The 19829-nt window shown below is 45.0% G+C and overlaps 1 protein-coding gene across 3 annotated transcripts in view; it reads right to left on the bottom strand.

Moving 5' to 3' along the window:
• Window positions 1-19829, bottom strand: part of ZRANB3 (zinc finger RANBP2-type containing 3) — a 615617-nt gene that overhangs the window by 150919 nt on the left and 444869 nt on the right. For all 3 annotated transcript variants that reach the window (XM_085645762.1, XM_085645761.1, XM_085645763.1), the window contains one exon: window positions 16170-16349. In XM_085645762.1, the coding sequence (XP_085501888.1) occupies window positions 16170-16349 (180 nt within the window). The remainder of the gene's footprint in view (window positions 1-16169; window positions 16350-19829) is intronic.

The following is a 19829-nucleotide window of genomic DNA, read 5'->3' as shown; positions in this document are numbered from 1 at the left end:
TGATAAATAACAAAGACTTTGAGGAGTCTCTAGGGTGTTGCAAAATAATGTTAAGTACTCCTGATATTTCACCAGAGGGTTACACGAGAGATCCCATTCCTCTTGATGGCATGATAAGCAGTCATATAGACTTTAAAGGAAGGTCCATGGTGGGTAAGGTGTACATAGTAGAATGTGGGGCTAATCTTCTAGGATGGCAACACCAGAAAGAACTGGGGATCATTTTGGATCCCAATGATAAGAACCAGGTCATTCTAGTTGATATTCCAAACAGTAACAAGCACCTGCAGGATGCATCCCCGAATCTTTTCACTGATAAACTGGGTAAATTACGAGATTTTCAACACAAAATCAAAGTCAGGCAAGGTGCCAAGCCCGTGGTGCACAAAACACGCCCTGTACCTCTTCGCCTTAGAGAAACGCTCAAAGTGGAGTTGGATAAGTTGTGTAGAATCGGGGTCATCCAACCCATTGAAGCTACAGAAGGGCTTGCGCCATTAGTTCTTGCATCTAAGGGGAATGGACATGGTATTCGTCTCTGTGTGGACCTCTGCTCATTAAATGAAAACATTTGGGTAGAGAGGTTTCCTCTCCCCAATATAAATGAGATGTTGAGTACCATGGGCAAGGCATGTTTTTTTTCTGTTATTGATTTATCCATGGCCTATCATCAGGTTGAACTACACCCCGAGTCAAGACCTTTGACGGCATTTACTTCACCTTTTGGGGTCTATATGTTTGTAAGAATGCCGTTTGGTCTCGCCCCAGCAGCTTCCATTTTTCAGAAAATAATGCAAAATGTCCTTAAGGGTGTCAAAAATACCCTCTGTTTCCAGGACGACATACTTATGTATGGGGCGACGGAGGAAGAACATGATGTTACCCTCAACACGGTGTGTCACAAAACTCTCAGATGCAGGGTTAACAGTTCAACTTGATAAATGCAAGATTAAAGTCACGTCAGTTGACTATTTGGGGCATACCATATCCAAGGAGGGTTTTAGGCCCAAGTACAGCTTAATCCAAGCAGTCAAGGATGCTCCGCACCCATCGAACAAAGAGGAACTAAAATCTTTTCTTGGATTAGTGGAATATATGTCCAAGTTTGTAAGAAATTTTGCGGATCTATGTGATGGCTTACGTAAGCTTCTCAAGAAGAACACTGTGTTTGAATGGAAAAAAAAAACAGTGAAATTGTTGAAACGATAAAACATGGCATTTTCGATTCTCCAGCCCTTGGTACGTTTGATCCAAAGAAAAAAACTGTATTAACTACGGCTGCATCAAGTAAAGGGCTAGGAGCAATGCTTTCTCAGAAAGGGGATGGGGAAGAAATTGTCATAGCATTTGCATCCCGGACCCTTAGCTCATCAGAACGCAACTACTCAGTTATTGAAAGGGAGGCGTTGGCCTGCTTTTGGGCTGTGCACCATTTAACATTTTTCTTGTGGGGTACAAAATTTGTTATACACACAGACCACAAACCATTAACTTTCATGTTTTCATCTAAACATGCTCAAAATATGTCTCCCCGGATAAGTAAATGGGTTCTGGGTCTGGAAAATTTCTGCTTTAAAGTAGAGTATTTCCAGGTCCAGAAAATGTGATCGCTGACTATTTATCCAGATCACCCCTCAAGGGCAACCATAGCGAGGAATCGTTAGATGTCCCCATTTTTTCCATGCATCTACCCTCACTAACAAATGATGAATGGGACAAGGGCATGAAAGAAGATAAAGCCATGGAGACACTAAAAGAAATCATCATCAAAGGATGGCCAGAAAAGATTTCGGAAGTCCCCGACATAATTAAAGACTTTTGGGAGGTGAGACTAAAATTGTTCCTCATGTCTGGTCGTATAAATCGTGGTGATAAAATCATTCCACCCATGTGCTTGAGGAATAAGATAATTGATCTAGCCCTAGAAGGGCATTTGGGCAGGAGCCTCACTAAAATCAAGGTTAGAAGCTGCTTTTGGTTTCCAAAAATGGATTGAGTTAAAAGTTAAAGAATGCGTCAGCTGTGCTAAAAGTGACAAAAGTAAAGTTCACCACAAAGTTCCTTTGGCTCCGGTCAATGTTCCGATGATTCCATGGACCAAACTGGCTATGGATATCATTAGTCCCATGGAGGTTCTGGGTCCGCAGAAGAGGTTCATGTTCGTTCTTGTTGATTACACCTACCATTGGGTTAATTTCAAATTTACATCATCTACCACAACAAACAATCTCTTCTCCTTTTTGAAGAACATTTTTTTCTATGAAGGTATTCCTTCTACACTTGTAACAGACAATGGGGTGCAGTTTGTTTCTGAGACAATGAGAGAATTCTTGGAAGAACTTAACATAAGGCATAAAAAGACTGCACTCTATTGTCCGAAAGCTAATGGCTTAGTTGAAAGGGTGAATCGTATGGTGAAAGAACACATTCAACTAGCCATCACAAATGGATTCAATGTCGAAGTGTCCCCGAGAGAATGTATATGGGCATATCACACCACTCCCAATGTTGTTACTGGAGTATCTCCTTTCGTGTTCCTGAGAATGAAGGAGCATAGTACCAAAATGAATCCTAGATGGTTGGGAGGTGGGAAGAGTGTATTGCCTGATCTAAACCAGAGCAAAGAGAAAGTAGATTTACATCAACAGAAATACAAGTCTTGGTATGATGTGAAACATGGTGTCAAAAATGTAGACTTTATAATATACACTCCTGTGGTTGTCAAGAAACCTACTCATGTGCAACCAGGGTCGAGTAAGTATGGTGCTCCCCTTCGGGTGGATAAGACGGGCAGGAATGTAGTCCGCCTGGAAAACGGACAGACATGGAGTAAGGATAGAATTGTGAACATATCTTGAAATTAATGAGTCTGTTAAATTTCCCCTACATAGGGTGATGTGTTGTAATCTTACTTTAATGTGGTTTCCGTTAATGGTTTGTCCCCCCCCCCCCTTTCCTAGCACTTGGTTCCCTCCATGGGAGTTCATGTTAGAATGTTGGAGTACAAGTTCTGTGAGATGGAGAGTGGATGATCAGAATAAAGGTACTTGGATTTACCTGCGTTGGAGTCTGGATTTCTTTTGAATTACAACAATATGTTACTTATGGAACTGGTCCTGTGCTTTATTTTAAGAAGTTAATTTATTGCTTGCAATACAGACAGAGTTTTACAAAATATATGGTTTCTAAAAGGCATTACTCTTTTAGTTGAATTTATGGTTAGTAGTCGGATCCTGCTATTTTTTACCTGCCGTTTTTGTACCAAAACAAATGTTATTAAGGTACTAGATTTCAAAAGAAATGGGATTAAATGTTCTTGTTGTTTTGCCTGTCTCTGAATTAATATCCGAATTTACTAATTAAATGTATCCAGAATATTGCAAAATGATAAATGTCACTCATATTAAATGCTGATAATTTAAACAAGCTCCTGCAAAGCCAATATGGCTCACCTTTAAAAGGCAAATGCTGACCTAATGTTTATTTTTTACTTTACCCTTCCGGTGCGTCGTGACACATATATAGCAACGCATGCTGGCACACCATGGACACCTTTGATTTTCTTGTTAATTAATGCATGATGGCCACCCTGATAGCACCTGAGTCCTAACTATGCACTAGCAAGTAAAAAAAGAAAAACATTGCAGAAGTTCAAACCTAGAGGGGAGTGCTCCACAAGTGCTTGAAGCATTCCGGCTCTCGAAAAAACAAGACATTCTAAGGAAATGGAGGAGCTGGGTGGGTGGGGGGGAATTAGGAGTTGGCAAAAAAAGTGCATTAGAAGCCGAAACACTTGGGTCGGGGGCTATTTCATTAATTTTAAGAGATTATTTTATGGTGTCTCTATAAATTAAATAGCATGGGATGGTACCAACGCTGAAGAACAGTCCACTTAGCTAAAGCCAGCTGAACCACAGTAGTCAATGTCGAGAAGGTGCTATTCAAAAGCTCTTTTTGTGTGTGTATGTGGTATTTTGTATAGTGCGGTGTTTGATGGGCATAGCTCTTGCCAGACAATTAAAGTTGTCTGTAGGAGAGATTTAAAAATGAATGTACCGCTTATTTCTTTCTTGCAGAGTCAACAGGTCTCAGGGGTTTAAAAGCCTTAACTGCATGTTGCTTAGGAACATCATCAGATTTTGGTGTATGTTCCCTAACCATTTATGTTTGAGAGAGGGTGGTCTGACCATTGGTCATCCACTTCAATACCTAGGTACTTGAAGGCATTTTGGGATTAGAGCTTGTGCTAGTCAAGGAGTGCAAGGACTCTGTGTAGTGCTAGAGGCACTCTGATGGTCTGACACCATGTGGTGACCTTTGACTACCATTATTTTAATCGTCTTTTGACCCTAGACCTTATGTAGGTTGTCCTGCATATGCCTTGTTTCTCTTGAAGATTTCTTCTTGTAGTCTTGAAGTGGGAGCTGTCACAGGAGAACGCAAAAAGAACTATTGATGGACAGAATGCAGAACAATATCCTACATTCACCCCAGTACAGAGATCTGGGCCTAAATCCATCGTTTTTTTGCTCACCATGCCATTCCAGTTTGGACCCAGCCATATGCAAATCAGTCTTGACCCTGTGCCCTATGGGAACAGTCCAGCCCGAACTGCCAGGCCAGGTCCTCCCTGGATTGGAAACAAGCATCCTAGGACCGGTTTTGGAGTTTCACCCCTCTTCAGCCAGGATAGCTTGATTCCAGTGGCATGGAGAGGACGGGACTCACGTCTGAGCATACCCGTCCCACTTGGGGTGACAAATGTAAAAAGAACTATTGATGGACAGAATGCAGAACAATGTCATACATTCACCCCAGTACAGAGATCAGGGCCTAAATCCATCGTTTTTTTGCTCACCTTGCCATTCCAGTTTGGACCCAGCCATATGCAAATAAGTCTTGACCCTGTGCCCTATGGGAATAGTCCAGCCCGAACTGCCAGGCCAGGTCCTCCCTGGACTGGAAACAAGCATCCTAGGACCGGTTTCGGGGTTTCACCCCTCTACAGCCAGGATAGCTTGATTCCAGTGGCATGGATTCAAGCTGGCACAGGGTCAAGAATGATTTGCATATGGCCATGTTTGAACTGGGGTGGCGTGGTTAGCAAAATAACAATGGATTTAACCCAGATCTGTGACTGGGGGTGAATGTTTTGCCAATGTGCAACATTCCGTCCATCATCTTGTGTGTTTTGCTCTTCGCCCTATGTGGGAAGGGTATGCCCAGACGTGGGTCCCGTGCTCACTACGCCACTGGAGTGAAGCTATCCTGGCTGAAGAGGGGTGAAACCCCGAAAATGGTCCTAGGATGCTTGATTCCGGTCCAGGGAAGACATCTTGGACTGTTCCCATGAGGCACAGGGTCAAGACTGATTTGCATATGGCCATGTCTGACCTGGGCGGGCGTGGTGAGCAAAATAACGATGGATTTTACCCAGATCTGTGACTGGGGGTGAATGTTTTGCTAATGTGCAAAATTCCGTCCATCATCTTGTGTGTGTCACAGTAGAGCAGCCTTAACAAGGACAGGACAGGACAGGAAGAGAGAGAGAAGAGAGAGAGAGAAAGAGAGAGAAAGAGAGAGAGAGAATGAACCTTTTGGTCCATAAGTGCAGTGTTATGAGCAGTGGTGCACAAATATGCATTGTGTTGTACATTGAGAGATGAAGTATGTGATGCTATAGGCAGTAGGGTACAAATGTGCATTGTGTTGTACATTGGGAAGTATTATGAAGTTCATACTATTGGCTTTGACATGGCCTCATGTCATCCTAAATTCTGACTCTGCCTTGCTTGAGCCTTTCTGTGCGCACAGACAGTCCCCCAGGGTGTTTGTAAGTTTCTTGGGTTAATCACGTTCAAGATTTGTTTTGTGAGACATGGTTTAATGTAGCCTGGAAGGCTTTCGTAAGCTTTGTCAAAATAAACGCTGGAACATGTGAGAATGTAAAGGGAACATGGGAACTTGCCTGGAAACTGGCCAGTTCCAGTAAGTTTCCTTGGCGCAGAGGGAAAGACTCTCAAACCTTCTAGTGTGTTTCGAGATTATAAAGCTGCCGGTTGCTGACTTAAAAAACAGGATTTTGTAATCCGAATGGGGATGGACGCGTCAACTTCGGTACAGCGGAACCTTGGTTGCTAAGGCTCTTATCCCCGGCTGTTAAATCCCCCGGTCTGGAGTGGGCTAAGATGCAGTGTTTCCACCAGGTGAAGTGTTGAGTTTTGATGATTGCCTTTGTGATGTGTGGCCATTGGCTTTGATCATTGGAGGTGTTTTCTTTGTGATGTGTGAGTGAGTCAAGGTGCACATCCAAAGTAATCATTTGATGTATTTAGTGTACATATATCTTTCTGATCTCTTGCAGGATGTCCAGTATTATTTTCTTGAGTTTTATCTCATATTATTTGCTGCTTGTATTTAATATTATTATCCATGCATTTAACTGTTGAATTTACCAAGTGTGTTATTACTGTTTGCATATAAATATATATCTATATACATTTGAATGATATTCATTTGATATCTGGGAAAGCCTTTCTGTTAAAGAGTATTGCATAAATAAAACACCAAGTCTTATTCGAAAAAGAGTCTTTGCATTTTGTAAAGTGAAACCCTTTTCTAGGTGGTGGTGTGTTTTATGTCTCCTGCTTCGCCGTGTTTGAGCCACTGTGTGGGAGTATTTGTGGAACTCTGTATTATCTGAAAGGCGAAGCAAGACACTGTGTTCAGGTCTACCTCCTTAGTACAAACTAATAGAAATCAATCCATGAAAGCTTATGATAGAAAGGAAAGGAATTTTCACAGCCAGCATCAGATGGCCATACATTTTAAAAGGTAGGCAAGTTTTGCTAGGAATTGCCTTGAACAGATATGGAAAACAGGATGCATTTCTTGCTGTGCATATTTTTGAATTGTTATTGGCTCTCCAATTCATTTTTGTAGTCTGTGAAAGACGGATATGCAATACTTAGCATACTTAGCATACTTAATCATAAGCTGATCTCTTTGTTATTAAAATTCACTAAACAATTACGCCTGTTACCACAATGTAATATTTGCCAAGCATCAGTAACATCATTTTCCAAAGTTAACTGCCTAATCAGCGGTTCACACCATTCCTTTGAGCTACGAAGTAGGTTACCAGGTCATCTTCGCACAAAATAATTGTGCAATGAGTCAATCTAACAAAACAATAATTGCTTCTGGAATGTTTGTGACCAGAACAGCTGTCACGGTTTCTGATCTCCACGGAGCATGGGAGAATTATTCCAATCTGCCAAAACGATAAACTTGAGAATGGATAGCAGATGTCAATACTGAGTATTTAGAATACGCAATATCTGAAAGAGACTATTAGTTATAGATTCCTTACCTTAGAATTACCCCCGGGCGTCAGACTGGATCTGGAGAATTTTTTCTTAGCAGTACCACTGCGCGTCGGTAGGTGGCGTCAGTCGACTCCGTGTTCATCGTAGTAGTCGTGATGATGTTGCGGTATCTACTTAGACGCCGACCCTGCGCGCTGACGACAGTTCTTTCTTTTTTTGCGCCAGCCAGCGCAGATCCAGAGAGAGTGGTACCCTTAGTCATTTTTTGACTAACACTTTTTTGACTTTTGTTGACTCCTGGTGCACGTAGGGATGTCCCATCGTCTGACCGGCTTCAAGCCTTGTGACTCCTGTCACAAGTTAATGTCGGTCACGGACCCGCACCTCGTGTGCCTATGGTGCCTGGAGCGCGACCACGACCCTAAGTCGTGCTCAAATTGTCGGGCCATGAACCCGAATTCTTTGCGGGAGCAGTCCCGAAAGCTTCTGGAGGCCCGGCACTCAGCCGGTGCAGCACTCGAGGTCCCCGTCGAGAGGGAGGTCGCGGGACCAGTCGCAGAGGCACCACCATCATTCTTCCTCGAAGTCTTCGTCATCAGGTAAGTCGAAGCACAAGAAGAAGGAAAAGAAGCACTGTCGCTTTTTGCCTTCTCCCTGTCCGTCGGCCGACGGAAAGCTGAAGGTCGTAGTCCTTCGGCTCGCCAGCGGAGTCTACTGGGACGGCTCTGAGCCTCCCTCCCTTTCCGGGAGCTGGAGTGTCCCCTGCCCAGCTTTGTGTATTTAATGAAGCCCTCCACTTCATCTTTGGGCAGCCCGACTCCGCTGGCATGCATTCGGGCCCGAGGACTCGGCTGGAGACTCTAGGCGTTTGATGCCGGCAGCTCAGGCCTCGGTGCCGCAGGGCCCCCAGGGATCCAGGCTTGGACCCGGATTGTTGCCGGTCGACCTCACAACACCTCCCTGGCACCAATTTGGCCCCCAGGGATCCAGGCTTGGACCTGGATTGTTGCCGGCCGACCTCAACACCAATTCCTCTGAGGACGCATTTGCCACCTCCGACGCCGGGTTGTGCCCCCGGCCAGAGTCAACCTCCGCCTCCCCCTCAGCTTGGACACAGAGCAAGACCGGCGCCGACTGGTACTTTTGTACCACTGTTCTACCCTTGCGTTCCTTATTGCCATGAGTGGCAGCCAGAGGAGGGTGTGGAGGACTTGGAGGGGTTTGTTTACCCTCTGGCAGACCAGCTTGAAGAGCCGGACTGGAGAGAGGAGTTGGGTGAGGCCAGAGGTCTGGATACCTCCCCGGACCTTGGTATGTTTTCTCCCCCTACCGTGGCCACAGAGGAGGGAGCCTGCTAAGCTGTGGTGTTGCGTAGGGTGGCTGAGGCCTATGGTGACAGTCAGGACTTACATCCTCACTGAAGTGCTTCAGCTGGCAGTGGCCTCTTCGGAGCCCCTGCATACCTGTTGATAGGATGATAGCCCGACGCCACAGCCCAGCCCCGGGCGACCGTATTTTCCTCTCCAAACACCCTACCCCAGAGAGGCTGGTGGTCCAAGCCTCAACATCCAAAGGCATGTTCCCTACTGCTCCACCAGATAGGGACTCCAAGAAGCTGGACCATCTTGGGAAGAAGATGTTTTCTTCCGCCAGCTTAGGACTGCGGTTGGTGAACCCGGCTTGTCTCTTGGTTACGCAAGTGCTGCCACAGTGCCCGGGGAGGTCCGGGGCGTACTCTCCCGTGCGGTCGTAGAAGGTGGAGATGCAGCAAAGATCAGCATTCGATGTGAGCTGGATACCACCAACTCGCTGGGTAGAACGATTTCTACGTCAGTAGCCTTGAGGCGCTACGCCTTGCTGAGGTCCACTGGCTTCTCCGGGGATGCCCACTCGACCCTTTTGGACATGCCCTTTGATGGCCGTTGCCTGTTTGGCGACAAGACGGCAATGCGCTCAAGCGCTTCAAGGACTCTAGAGCTTCGTCCAGCTCCTTGGGCCTCGCTGCCACCTCTCGTCCCGTTAAGTCTTCCTTTCACCCTTTTATGGCTACGGAAGGGGTGCCCCACCTCGTTCCACACAGGGCCACAGGCGGGCGCAAGCCACCCACCCTCTGCGTGGCCAGGGACGTAGGACCCAGCGCCGTGTGTCTGGGGGCCAGCGGGCGTACCAGTCCACCAGTACCCCCTCTGCAGCAGCCTCTAAACCTTCCTAATCTGACCTTTCAGGGCCACCAGTTGCCAGTGGGCAGCAGGATCTGCCATCACCTACTCCACTGGCACACCAACACGTTGGACAGGTGGGTTTTGAAGATAGTCCGAAGGGGCTATTCCCTCCACTTTGAGACTACCCCTCCCTCCCTGCCTCCAACACTCCATCGCATGTCGGAGGATCATCTGGCCCTCCTCCATCAGGAAGTTACGGATCTCTTGGACAAGAGAGCTATCGAGCGAGTCCCTATGCCAGAAGTAGTTCATGGTTGTTATTCCCACTACTTCCTGGTACCCAAGGACAAAGGCCTGTGTCCTATCTTGGATCTCAGGAACGTCAACCACTTCCTCCGGAAGGAGAAGTTCAAAATGTTGACATTAGCTCAGGTCCTGACTGCCTGGAGACTGGATGGTAGCGTTGGACTTGCAGGATGCTTATTTCCACATCCCCGTCCTGCCAGTCCACAGGCGTTACCTACGATTTATAGTAGGCCACAAGCATTTTTAGTTCACCTATCTCCGCCTTTGGCCTTACCAGCGCCCCTCAGGTGTTCACAAAAGTGATGGTGGTGGTCGCAGCTCATCTGCGCAGAATGGGTGTTCCAGTCGTCCCATATCTCGATGACTGACTGTTGAAGGCGAGCTCGCCCCAGGCTGTCGTCTCCCACCTCCAGACTACGGCCAACCTCCTGCACTTGCTGGGGTTCACTATCAACGTGCCGAAGTCACACTTGATTCTCTTACAGAAGCTCCTTTTCATCTGAGCAGTTCTGGATACAGCGAAGTTTCGAGCTTATCCTCCCGAGCAGCAAGTCCAGGATTTTCGGGCTAGGATACTGATGTTTCAGCCTCTAGCCCGTATTCTGTTGAGAATGACCCCGAGGCTGCTGGGCCTTATGGCCTCCTGCATTCTGCTGGTGGATCATGCCACATGGCATATGCGGGCTCTGCAGTGGAACCTGAGGTTCCAGTGGGCGCAGCATCAGAGGAATCTTTCGATTTCGTCCAGATCTCAGAGGGCACTGCACATCAATTGCAGTGGTGGCTACCGGAGCAGGAATGGGTCAATGGCAGATCCCTCTCCCTTCCCCAGCCAGAGTTCACAGTCGTGACAGATGCATCCCTCCTGGGATGGGGAGGCCACATGGGAGAGGCAGAGATCAGAGGCCTCTGGTATCCGGCGGTTTCCGGGCTCCACTTCAACCTTCTGGGGCTCTGGGCAATTAGTCTTGCACTGAAGGCATTCCTTCCTTTTGTCAAAGGCAGAGTAATGCAGGTGTTCACAGACAACACCACCGCCATGTGGTACTGCAACAGACGGGGGAAGGGTGTGGACCCTATGTCAAGAGGCTCTTTACCTTTGGAAGTGGCTGGAACATCAGGGCATGTTCCTGGTGGTTCAACACCTCCAGGTTGCATGATGGATCACGAATGGAGTCATCACTCAGAGGTGGTGCAAGGTTCCTTTCAGCAGTGGGGAGAGCCTTGGTTAGATATGTTCGCCACCTAAGAGAACGCACAATGTCAGCAGTTCTGCGCATTGGAATTTCCAAGGCGACACTAGCTCGTAAACAATTTTGGTCGCGAGTGGAATTGCGGTCTTCTATACACCTTTCCGCCTATACCACTTCTGTCCAGAGTGCTGAAGAAGATCAAGCGCGACCGGTCTCAAGTCATTCTTGTCGCTCCGGACTGGGCATGAAGAGTCTGGTATCCTGAGCTCTTGAACATGGCCATCGATCCTCCGATCAGACTACCTCTTCGGGAGGATCTTCTGTCGCAGCAGCAGGGGATGCTCCTTTTTATTTATTTATTTTTTATTGAGTTTACAGAAGAGGGATGCTCCTTTTTATTTATTTATTTATTTATTTTTTATTGAGTTTACAGAAGATATACAAAGGAAATCCGCAAAAAACTGTGAAACTTATTTATCCTGCAAATGCCTTAATGCCTTAATGAGCCTTATACAATAGAGATGCAGAAACAATTCAATATATGGCTGCTAAAGATTTCTCCAGCTGGTTATTGGAGCCCAGATGGCTCTCCCCTTATCCCTTACTGTGATGCTTTTTAATTCAAATAAACATGATTCTATATTGTGTATCCCGAGCAGCCTTGCCAGCCACATTTGAAATGTGGGAGGAGAAGAATCCTTCCAACCCGCAGAAATAATAATACGAAGCACAGCTATACAAATGAAAACCAAAGCTTCCGCAGTGTTACATAATTTCATGCTCCTATCTACTCCCATTAACATCAATGTGGAAGATATATTAATTCTGCATTTAAAAAGCCCCTCCAAGAAGATTGATATTTCTTTCAAAATAATAGACAACTTTTCACACTGATAAAACATGTGTATTAAATCCGCTGGGCTTTTATCACATCTAGGGCAGTTGTCCTTCAGCACCAAACCCCAAGCCGCAAGCTTTGCCGGCGTAAAGTACAAATTAAATAGTGTTTTATAATGCTGAGCCCTCAGGTTAGATGAGCGAAGTAATTTCTTATTTAACATTAGAGCAAGATCTAGGTCCACATCAGGATCACCTGTCTTGAGTGCTAATGAGGACTCTACTTTCTCCAAATCATCCTGTATTCCCTCCAGCAAATGACTATATATATTACCCCCGTTCCCTACATAGTCCAGCAAAGGAAAACTTGTGGATGTCAGGATTCTTGGTCTACAAGCCTTCAATGTTTTTACTACCTGTCCGTACAAAAACCAATGGTTAGTAGAGATCCCGAATTTAGACTGGAATGCTCCAAAACTTAAGAATTCCTCGCCCTCCAGAAAATCGCCCACAGATCTAATACCATTTTCGCTCCAGAGAGGATTAATCATATTCATGCCCAGAAACGGAAATAGATTAGAGTTCCAAAGAAGGAGATAAGAGTTATACTTGGGGATTTCCAACAACTTTTGGACTGCTTTCCAAGTCCCCCATAACCCAATCGCTATCTTCAATCTAGGCTTCTTATAAAATCTCTGATCAACCTCCCTCAGGAGCAGCCCTATAGCATTTTTCCCAAAAAGGAGCTCAAAAATGGAAGGGGGGGCCTGACTGCTTCCCTGGGCCGCTACTAGGCTAGAATCACGAGGATTGACATATGTGCCAGTAAACAAGAAAAATGATATAGCCAAAGGTTTGGGAGAGCCATACCACCCCTATAAAACGGGAGTGACATAAGATTCAACGAGCGTCTGGTTTTCCCGTATTGCCAAATGAACCTATTAAAAAGGCCTTCCAGTTTTTTTTAGAATTTTTTCCTCCAATAATAAAGGGATAGCTCGAAACAAATAGAGAATCTTAGGAAAAAATGTCATCTTAAGTACGTTTATCCTTCCCACCAGGGAAAGGTGTAGAACATCCAGCCTTTTTAACTCTGCTTCCATCGCAACCATAAGAGGGCTATAATTTTCCGTAATGATCTTATCGACATCCGCGTTAACTCTAATCCCTAGATAGACTGCTGAATCTAAATATCTATTGTCTGACTTAATAATATTCTTAGTGCAGATGATCTGGGTCTTCTCTTCATTAAGCAGATACCCAGACCTACTACCAAATTCCTTAGCCAGATCCACTAATACGGGCATTGCCAGATGTGGATCACTGGTGAAAATCGCCAAATCATCTGCATAAGCTAGCAGTTTAGTTGTATATCCATTACAAATGACGGGACTAATCCGGTGGCAGCCCATTATTCTTAGGATCAGGGGGTCAATATAAAGTGACAATAGTATTGGGGAGCAGGGGCAGCCCTGCCGCGTTCCTCTTTTAATCAATATCTTCTCCGACTTCTCACCCATTACCGACACCCTGGCCACAGGGTCTGAATACATAGCTCGCAGAGCTTTGATGATCTTGGGGCCAAAGCCCCTTACAGCAAGAATACGCCATAAAAAGTTCCAAACTACGCGATCAAATGCTTTCTCCGCGTCGAGGAGGATCATGGCCATCTCCCTCCCCCCAGCAGCATGGGCATCAAAAAGAGCTATAGCCCGGCGAGTATGGTCCGTGGTGCCCCGCCCGGGCACAAACCCATGCTGCCAAGGGGAGACAAGACCACCAATGACCCTCCCCAGCCTTTTAGCCCAAATTTTGGAGTATAATTTTGTGTCTGCATTAATAAGTGAGATAGGCCGATAAGATCCTGGCTTCTCTTTGGGCTTGCCCTTTTTATGAAATATAATAATATTGGTCTCCTTCCAGGAATCTGGGATAATGCCTGAGCACAAAATGCCATTAAAAAGATCTAGCAGAATAGGCAGTAACTCATTCTCCAGACTTTTTACACCTCCAAAGGAATTCCGTCGGGGCCCACAGCTTTCCCAGCTGCCAATTCTCGCAAGGCATCTTTAATCTCGGTTATCGTTAGATCCCTTTCCAACTCCTCTCTTAGGGCTACATCAAGTAAGGGGCCTATGTTACTATTCTCTAAACTGTATAACTCTTGCTGTTGAGTTTGATGGCTCTCATCATCATACAATTTTTGATAAAACTTTTTAAAAACTTTTAGTATGCCCTTAGTCTCCGAGTAAGTCTTCCCCTCATCCTGTATACTCGTGATAACACTCTTTGTTCTACCCTGTCTAATGCGTAATGCCAAAATCCTACCCGCCTGTTCCCCGGTCTCATACCGCTTCGCCTTTGATGCCTGGTACTCCCCCACCACCTTCTATGTAACCAGTTTTTGCAAATCAGCTTTAATAACCGCCATACTTCTAAAACTCTCCAGCCCATCCAAACCCCTCCCTATTTCTTTACTATGCAGCTTCTCCGCTTTTGCTAGATCATCCATAAGCTTATCCACCTTTGCCATATCCTCCTTCCTTAACCTAGCCGAACAACTAATAGTTTCCCCCCTAAAGGCCGCCTTAAAGGCTTCCTATACCCAAACCTGTCCAGCCTCCACCTCCTTGCGTGGAGATTGAGCGGCGACAGTTGCCAACTTTCGACCTTCCTCTTGAAGTCTGTAACTTTATCTTGGCAGCAAGGCGTCCCTCCACCAAAACGGTATACGCCTGTAGATGGAACAAATTAGTGGCATGGTGCATAGCAAAGGCTGTGGATCACCTTTCTGCCCTTCTCCTCTTCATTCTTTCTTTGGACCAGCAGGGCTCTGCTCTGGGCACTCTCAAAGGCTATCTTTAGGCCATCTTTGCCTTCCTGATCAGCCTTCTCTTTTCAAGTCCCCTATTGTAAATAGGTTTCTTAGGGGCACTACTCACCGTTTTCCGCCTATTCCTTTCGTAATGACCCAGTGGGACTTGAATCTTGTCTTGACTTACTTTATGTGTGCTCCTTTCAAGCCACTACATAATTTTCCTCTCAGACTCTTGACTTTAAAGACTGCTTCTCTGGTTGCCATCACCTCTGCTCACAGAATGAGTGAGCTTCAGGCTCCGTCTTCTAAACCTCCTTTCCTTGCTGTCCTTCCGGACAAGATTGTCCTTCGAACTAGACCTTCTTTTCTTCCCAAAGTGGTTACCTCTTTCCACATAGGACAGACCATCACTTTGCCCACCTTCTTCCCGCCCCCGCATCCTTCCAAGGAGGAGGAGAGGCTCCACTGTCTGGATCCAAAACGTGCGTTATAATTTTATCTGGATCGCACAAAACAAATCCGGGTGGACAATCAACTCTTTGTTGCCTATGTGGGCGCCAAGAAAGGTCGGCCGTGCAAAAACAGACCATCTCTCGATGGTTCATTCTTTACATTAAAATCTGTTATTCCTTGGCGAAAAAGGAGCCTCCTGAAGGACTGCGTGCCCATTCCACCAAGGCGACTGCAGCCACTACTGCTTTGGGACGTGGAGTCCCCCTCACTGATATCTGCCAGGCAGCCATGTGGGCATCTCTGCACACGTTCACTAAACATTACTGTTTGAATAGTCAAGTCCAGTGAGACGGCTTCTTTGGCCGTTCAGTTCTCCAGGACTTTCTGGTGTGAACTTGGTTCGCAGACCCACCTCCGGGTTGGTATTGCTAGGGTATCTATTCTAAGGTAAGGAATCTATAACTAATAGTCTATTTCAGATAAAAAAATTACTTACCTTCAGTAACGATATATAAGAGACATATTAGTTATAGATTCCTTACCGCCCAACCCATCCTCCCCATTCTGCAACTGACTTCTAGAGTAAGGGACTCCCTTTCAGGGCCCTAGTTGTGTGCACCAGTGGTCAGTGTCTTGCATGGCTCTGCGCTTCTGGCGTGGAATGTTGTGTAAAAGAACGGACGTCAGCGCGCAGGGGCGGCTTCTACGTAGACACCGCGATGTCATCCTGGCGATCACGATGGCGAACACGGAGTCGACCTACCCCACCTACTAACGAGCAGGGGTACTGCTAAGAAACAAAATCTCCAGATCAAGTTTGATGCCTGGGGGTAATTCTAATTTAAGGATTCTATAACTAATATATGCCTCTTGCAGATATATCGTTACCGAAGGTAAGTATCTTGTTCAACAGTGCCTACCTTGTGGAGAAAAAATAACGCCATTATAATCTCAGTATACACTGTAGTAACAGAAGTGGTTACAGATAGAAGGGAGAGATGAGGTAGACCACAGGAGGTAGAACAAATCATACAAAAGAAGAGCGCTTTTTTGTTTTTAATGAGAACTGTACCTTGCGGTTGAGCATCCCCCACATCAGAGTGTCCAGGGTTCCCTTCGCAATAAGGTAATGGATATGCACCGAGCAGCTCTGCCCAATGCGATGTGCTCGGTCTTCTGCTTGCTTTATATGGCCAGGGTCCCAATACAACTCCGCAAAAACAACATGAGTAGCAGCCGTGAACGTTAGGCCCTTAGGAATTAAATGTTTTTATTTAGTAAGTGTCTGGAAATAACTTGTCTGCAAAAATCAGGTGCATCACAAAAGCAGGTAAAAGAAAATTGAAATAATAGCATATATACATCTATACCAGGTCCAGCATTGCCTCTAGGCATTCAGACAATAAGAGCCCGATTCCAAGGATGGGGCGCAAATAGCAAACGGATATTGCGCACCTACTAGTTACAAATACTGGAGGCTGCAGTAATTAGCAAGTGAACAATATGCACCTTACTCTCGGTTTGATACTTTGGTATGGGGAATTGTGCACAAACAGCAGATAAATTCACTCATTTCAGGGTGTGCAAACAGTACAAGTTATTTGCACCTACTATTTGCGGCAGGTGATCATGAACGCACATACCTGTGTGTCAGGTACAATTTTGGGCACACATTGGAGTTTACATCTTAAACAGGTGTACCTCCACACCTGTGATCGGGGCATACGTGTTATTATTACCCACTCAACTGTATTCCACCTATCGACCTGCGAAAGATTAAATATGTTTTTATGTTTTTAAACATGCAACTTGTGGGTCGCACATCCCAACGAGCCATCTTTTCCACTGTAGTCCTACATGAAACTCTACACATTAATCTAGGCTTCACAACCTTTGTGGTCCGTTCTACTTCAATTTCTACGTTTCTAGGCCCCTGTGCAATTTTGACAGAAATAATGGATAAACAGAAACAATAAAATAGGATAATAAGGAAATAATTATTAAACAAATAACATGCTAATAATCAAATCAGCAATGAACAATCTGCAAAACGAATTAAGTGGCACAAACCAGATTAAAGGGATGAATCTAATGGTCAGACAAAAGCAGTTACAATAAACTAGGTCTGTGAATCATCCATCAAAAAGTACCATCATGCTAAACAAAGAGACTCGTTTAAATTTGCTACTTATCATGACAACGAGGTAAATACATTATTTAATAACGTCAATAAAAGGTATTAATGCAAAACGGCCTCACCAGTAAATCAGTGCCAGATGCTCTCGACTGAAATTGTGAGGTCAATGTTTAACGAATGTACTGAAAAGAACGTGATAAAAGATTCTTGGAAAGGCAGTGTTGTTCTTCACATAACATGGTCTGCTGCACAACTAAGACTTGACAGGCCCTTGAGAGGTGACGTGAGAGCCATTTGAAAAACTTTTATCATCTTGTCTCCAGCCTTGGGCTCACAATAACCGTGCTGTACTGGTAAATCACAACGGCTCCATGGGAAACAAAATCAATAAGCATCTTGCAAGGACCTGGCACTTAAGCATTAGCAGGGGATGTTTATGATTCTGCGTTATGCCACTTCTTCACAGAGCCTTTTATCTGCCAGGCCACAGATACTTGCACAGTAGACCTACAATCTGGACAATGTTAAGGGACTATTGCATTTGATAAACTCTTTCTAGTTTGAAATGCGAGTACTAATCAGCGTGTGGTTGTCAGGACATCCTTTAAGTTTCAATTTTCATATTTTGTTACACACATCATCGTGCTGTGCTACAAAAAGACATCTCTCACTCCAGACTCCCTGACAGCACATGCCCCCAAGTCTTCCAAAAGAATGGAACGCATATCCCACAAAAAATGTCCAAAGTACAAATCATAGCCTATCATCTCAAAGATTCTAGGAGAGAAGCAGGGTTTGTAAAGCTTTCAGCATTTTGGGCCTCTAAGCCCTCTAATCAGTGGCAAAGTTGTCTAAAATCTGTGCTCATATGTTCAAAACAGGCGTTGTTGCGAACCTCCAATGTAACGCATTGCTAGTTTTTTTGCAAAAATGTCCCAGAATATATGTTCCAGGCCACTATATATATATTCCAAGTTTGACCCTCATCTCGTTTTTAAATCTTCTTTAGACATCAAAAGCATATTAACTTTCTCACAGGCACTCTTTCTTAATCCACATTTGAGATCTCTGTTCAATCCCTGCAGAATGTTACCCGGAGTACGAGCTATTTGTAGTCATATACTTTTTCCAATGGCTCCTAACACTTCCTCCCAGTAACTCCGGATAACAATTCAATGTCAGAAAAGTTACTAAGTGTTACCAGACCTCCACCCCCCTCAAGCATTTCTATTATCTTTTGGCATCAATCACCTGTAGGCAGTGTGGGGTGCGGTGCCTTCTGTGCAAAATCATGTCCCCAATCCTCGAATATGAATAAAGCCACTCTGTTTTTTATGAGGAGTTCCCACTGCTTATGTTGAACAAACTTGCTTTGGAACTCTTCTTGGAAGGACTCCTCTCCTTGTAGAAACAATTTATATAGTTTTGAATTAGGTCAGTATTTTCATCCACCTTTGTAAACCTTTTTCAGATGGGGTAAGGCGTCGTGTGGATTCGAGTTTAACATAGGATGCAAAAACCAGCGTGATTAGCAAAACGGACATTGGGCAGCCTTGCATGGTGTCACCCTAAATCCAGACTTTTGGGAAATATCTGCCATTAACATGTATGTCAACGAGGGGCTGGCATATCCTGCATCAATCATTCCAAGGAATATTGGTCCAAATACCCCTCTAGAGAACACCAACTAACCCTATAAAATGTTTTCTTTTTGTACCCAAATATTATAGAACTCTGTATTGCTTCAGTTTATTTGATGTGTCTATCAGGTGGAGCAACTTTTTATATTCTCTCCCATTTGCCTTCTAAGTTAAACCCAAAACTGATCAGAATGTACTAGTTGGGGCATAATCTCCTCTGCCAAACATCTTTGCAAGCATCTTAGCATCAGAATTTAGAGGAGATATAGGGCAGTAGGCCCCACAATCCTCCAGGTCCTTCCCTTGATTTTAAAGAACAGATACCCTGGTCTCTGCCATCAAAGGCGGTACCTCTTCCTCTTAGGTGGAGTGGTTAAATACTTTGGTCAAATGCCCAATTGCTCTGGCCAGAATGTCTTTAAAAATGGCTGTGGAGAAACCACGGGACCCTGGACTTTTTATTGCTCCAATCACTTCCTCCGGCTGATAGAAAGCTTAATCCTGCCTTTCTAACATTAATTCGGCAGTCACTTCAGGATCTCACTCCTCTCTTGTATAAAGCTGTAGATAACATTGCTTAAAGGCTTCTAGCTTATCCTCTTCACAGATTGGCTTTGTACCCACCAATTCCACTTACAGACCTGAGGAGCAATTGGCTGTGCTTTCTCCTGAAATTTGGATGCCAGTAGCCGTTATGCTTTATCCCTCCCTTTGTAGTATCGCTGGTTCACCCTGGCTAGTGTGTACTCTGCCTTATTGAGCTTAGTGTCAATTGCCCCCCAATCAGCATCACCTTGCACCATGTTTTTTGTGACAGTGTTGCTTATAGAGTAGTTCTAAGTGCTTGAGCTCCTTCTGAAGGTTCGCCTATGCTGCTTCCTGAATTTTCTTCAACCTAGCCATTTCTGCATCACTGATCCCCCTCAGAACTGCTTGAGGGAATCCTAAAGTAGGT

Source organism: Triturus cristatus, chromosome 3_1 (genome assembly GCF_964204655.1).
Source record: "Triturus cristatus chromosome 3_1, aTriCri1.1, whole genome shotgun sequence".
Classification (NCBI taxonomy): domain Eukaryota; kingdom Metazoa; phylum Chordata; class Amphibia; order Caudata; family Salamandridae; genus Triturus; species Triturus cristatus.
The sequence above is the reverse complement of the archived record's forward strand: the minus strand, read 5'-3'. Positions and strand labels throughout refer to the sequence as shown.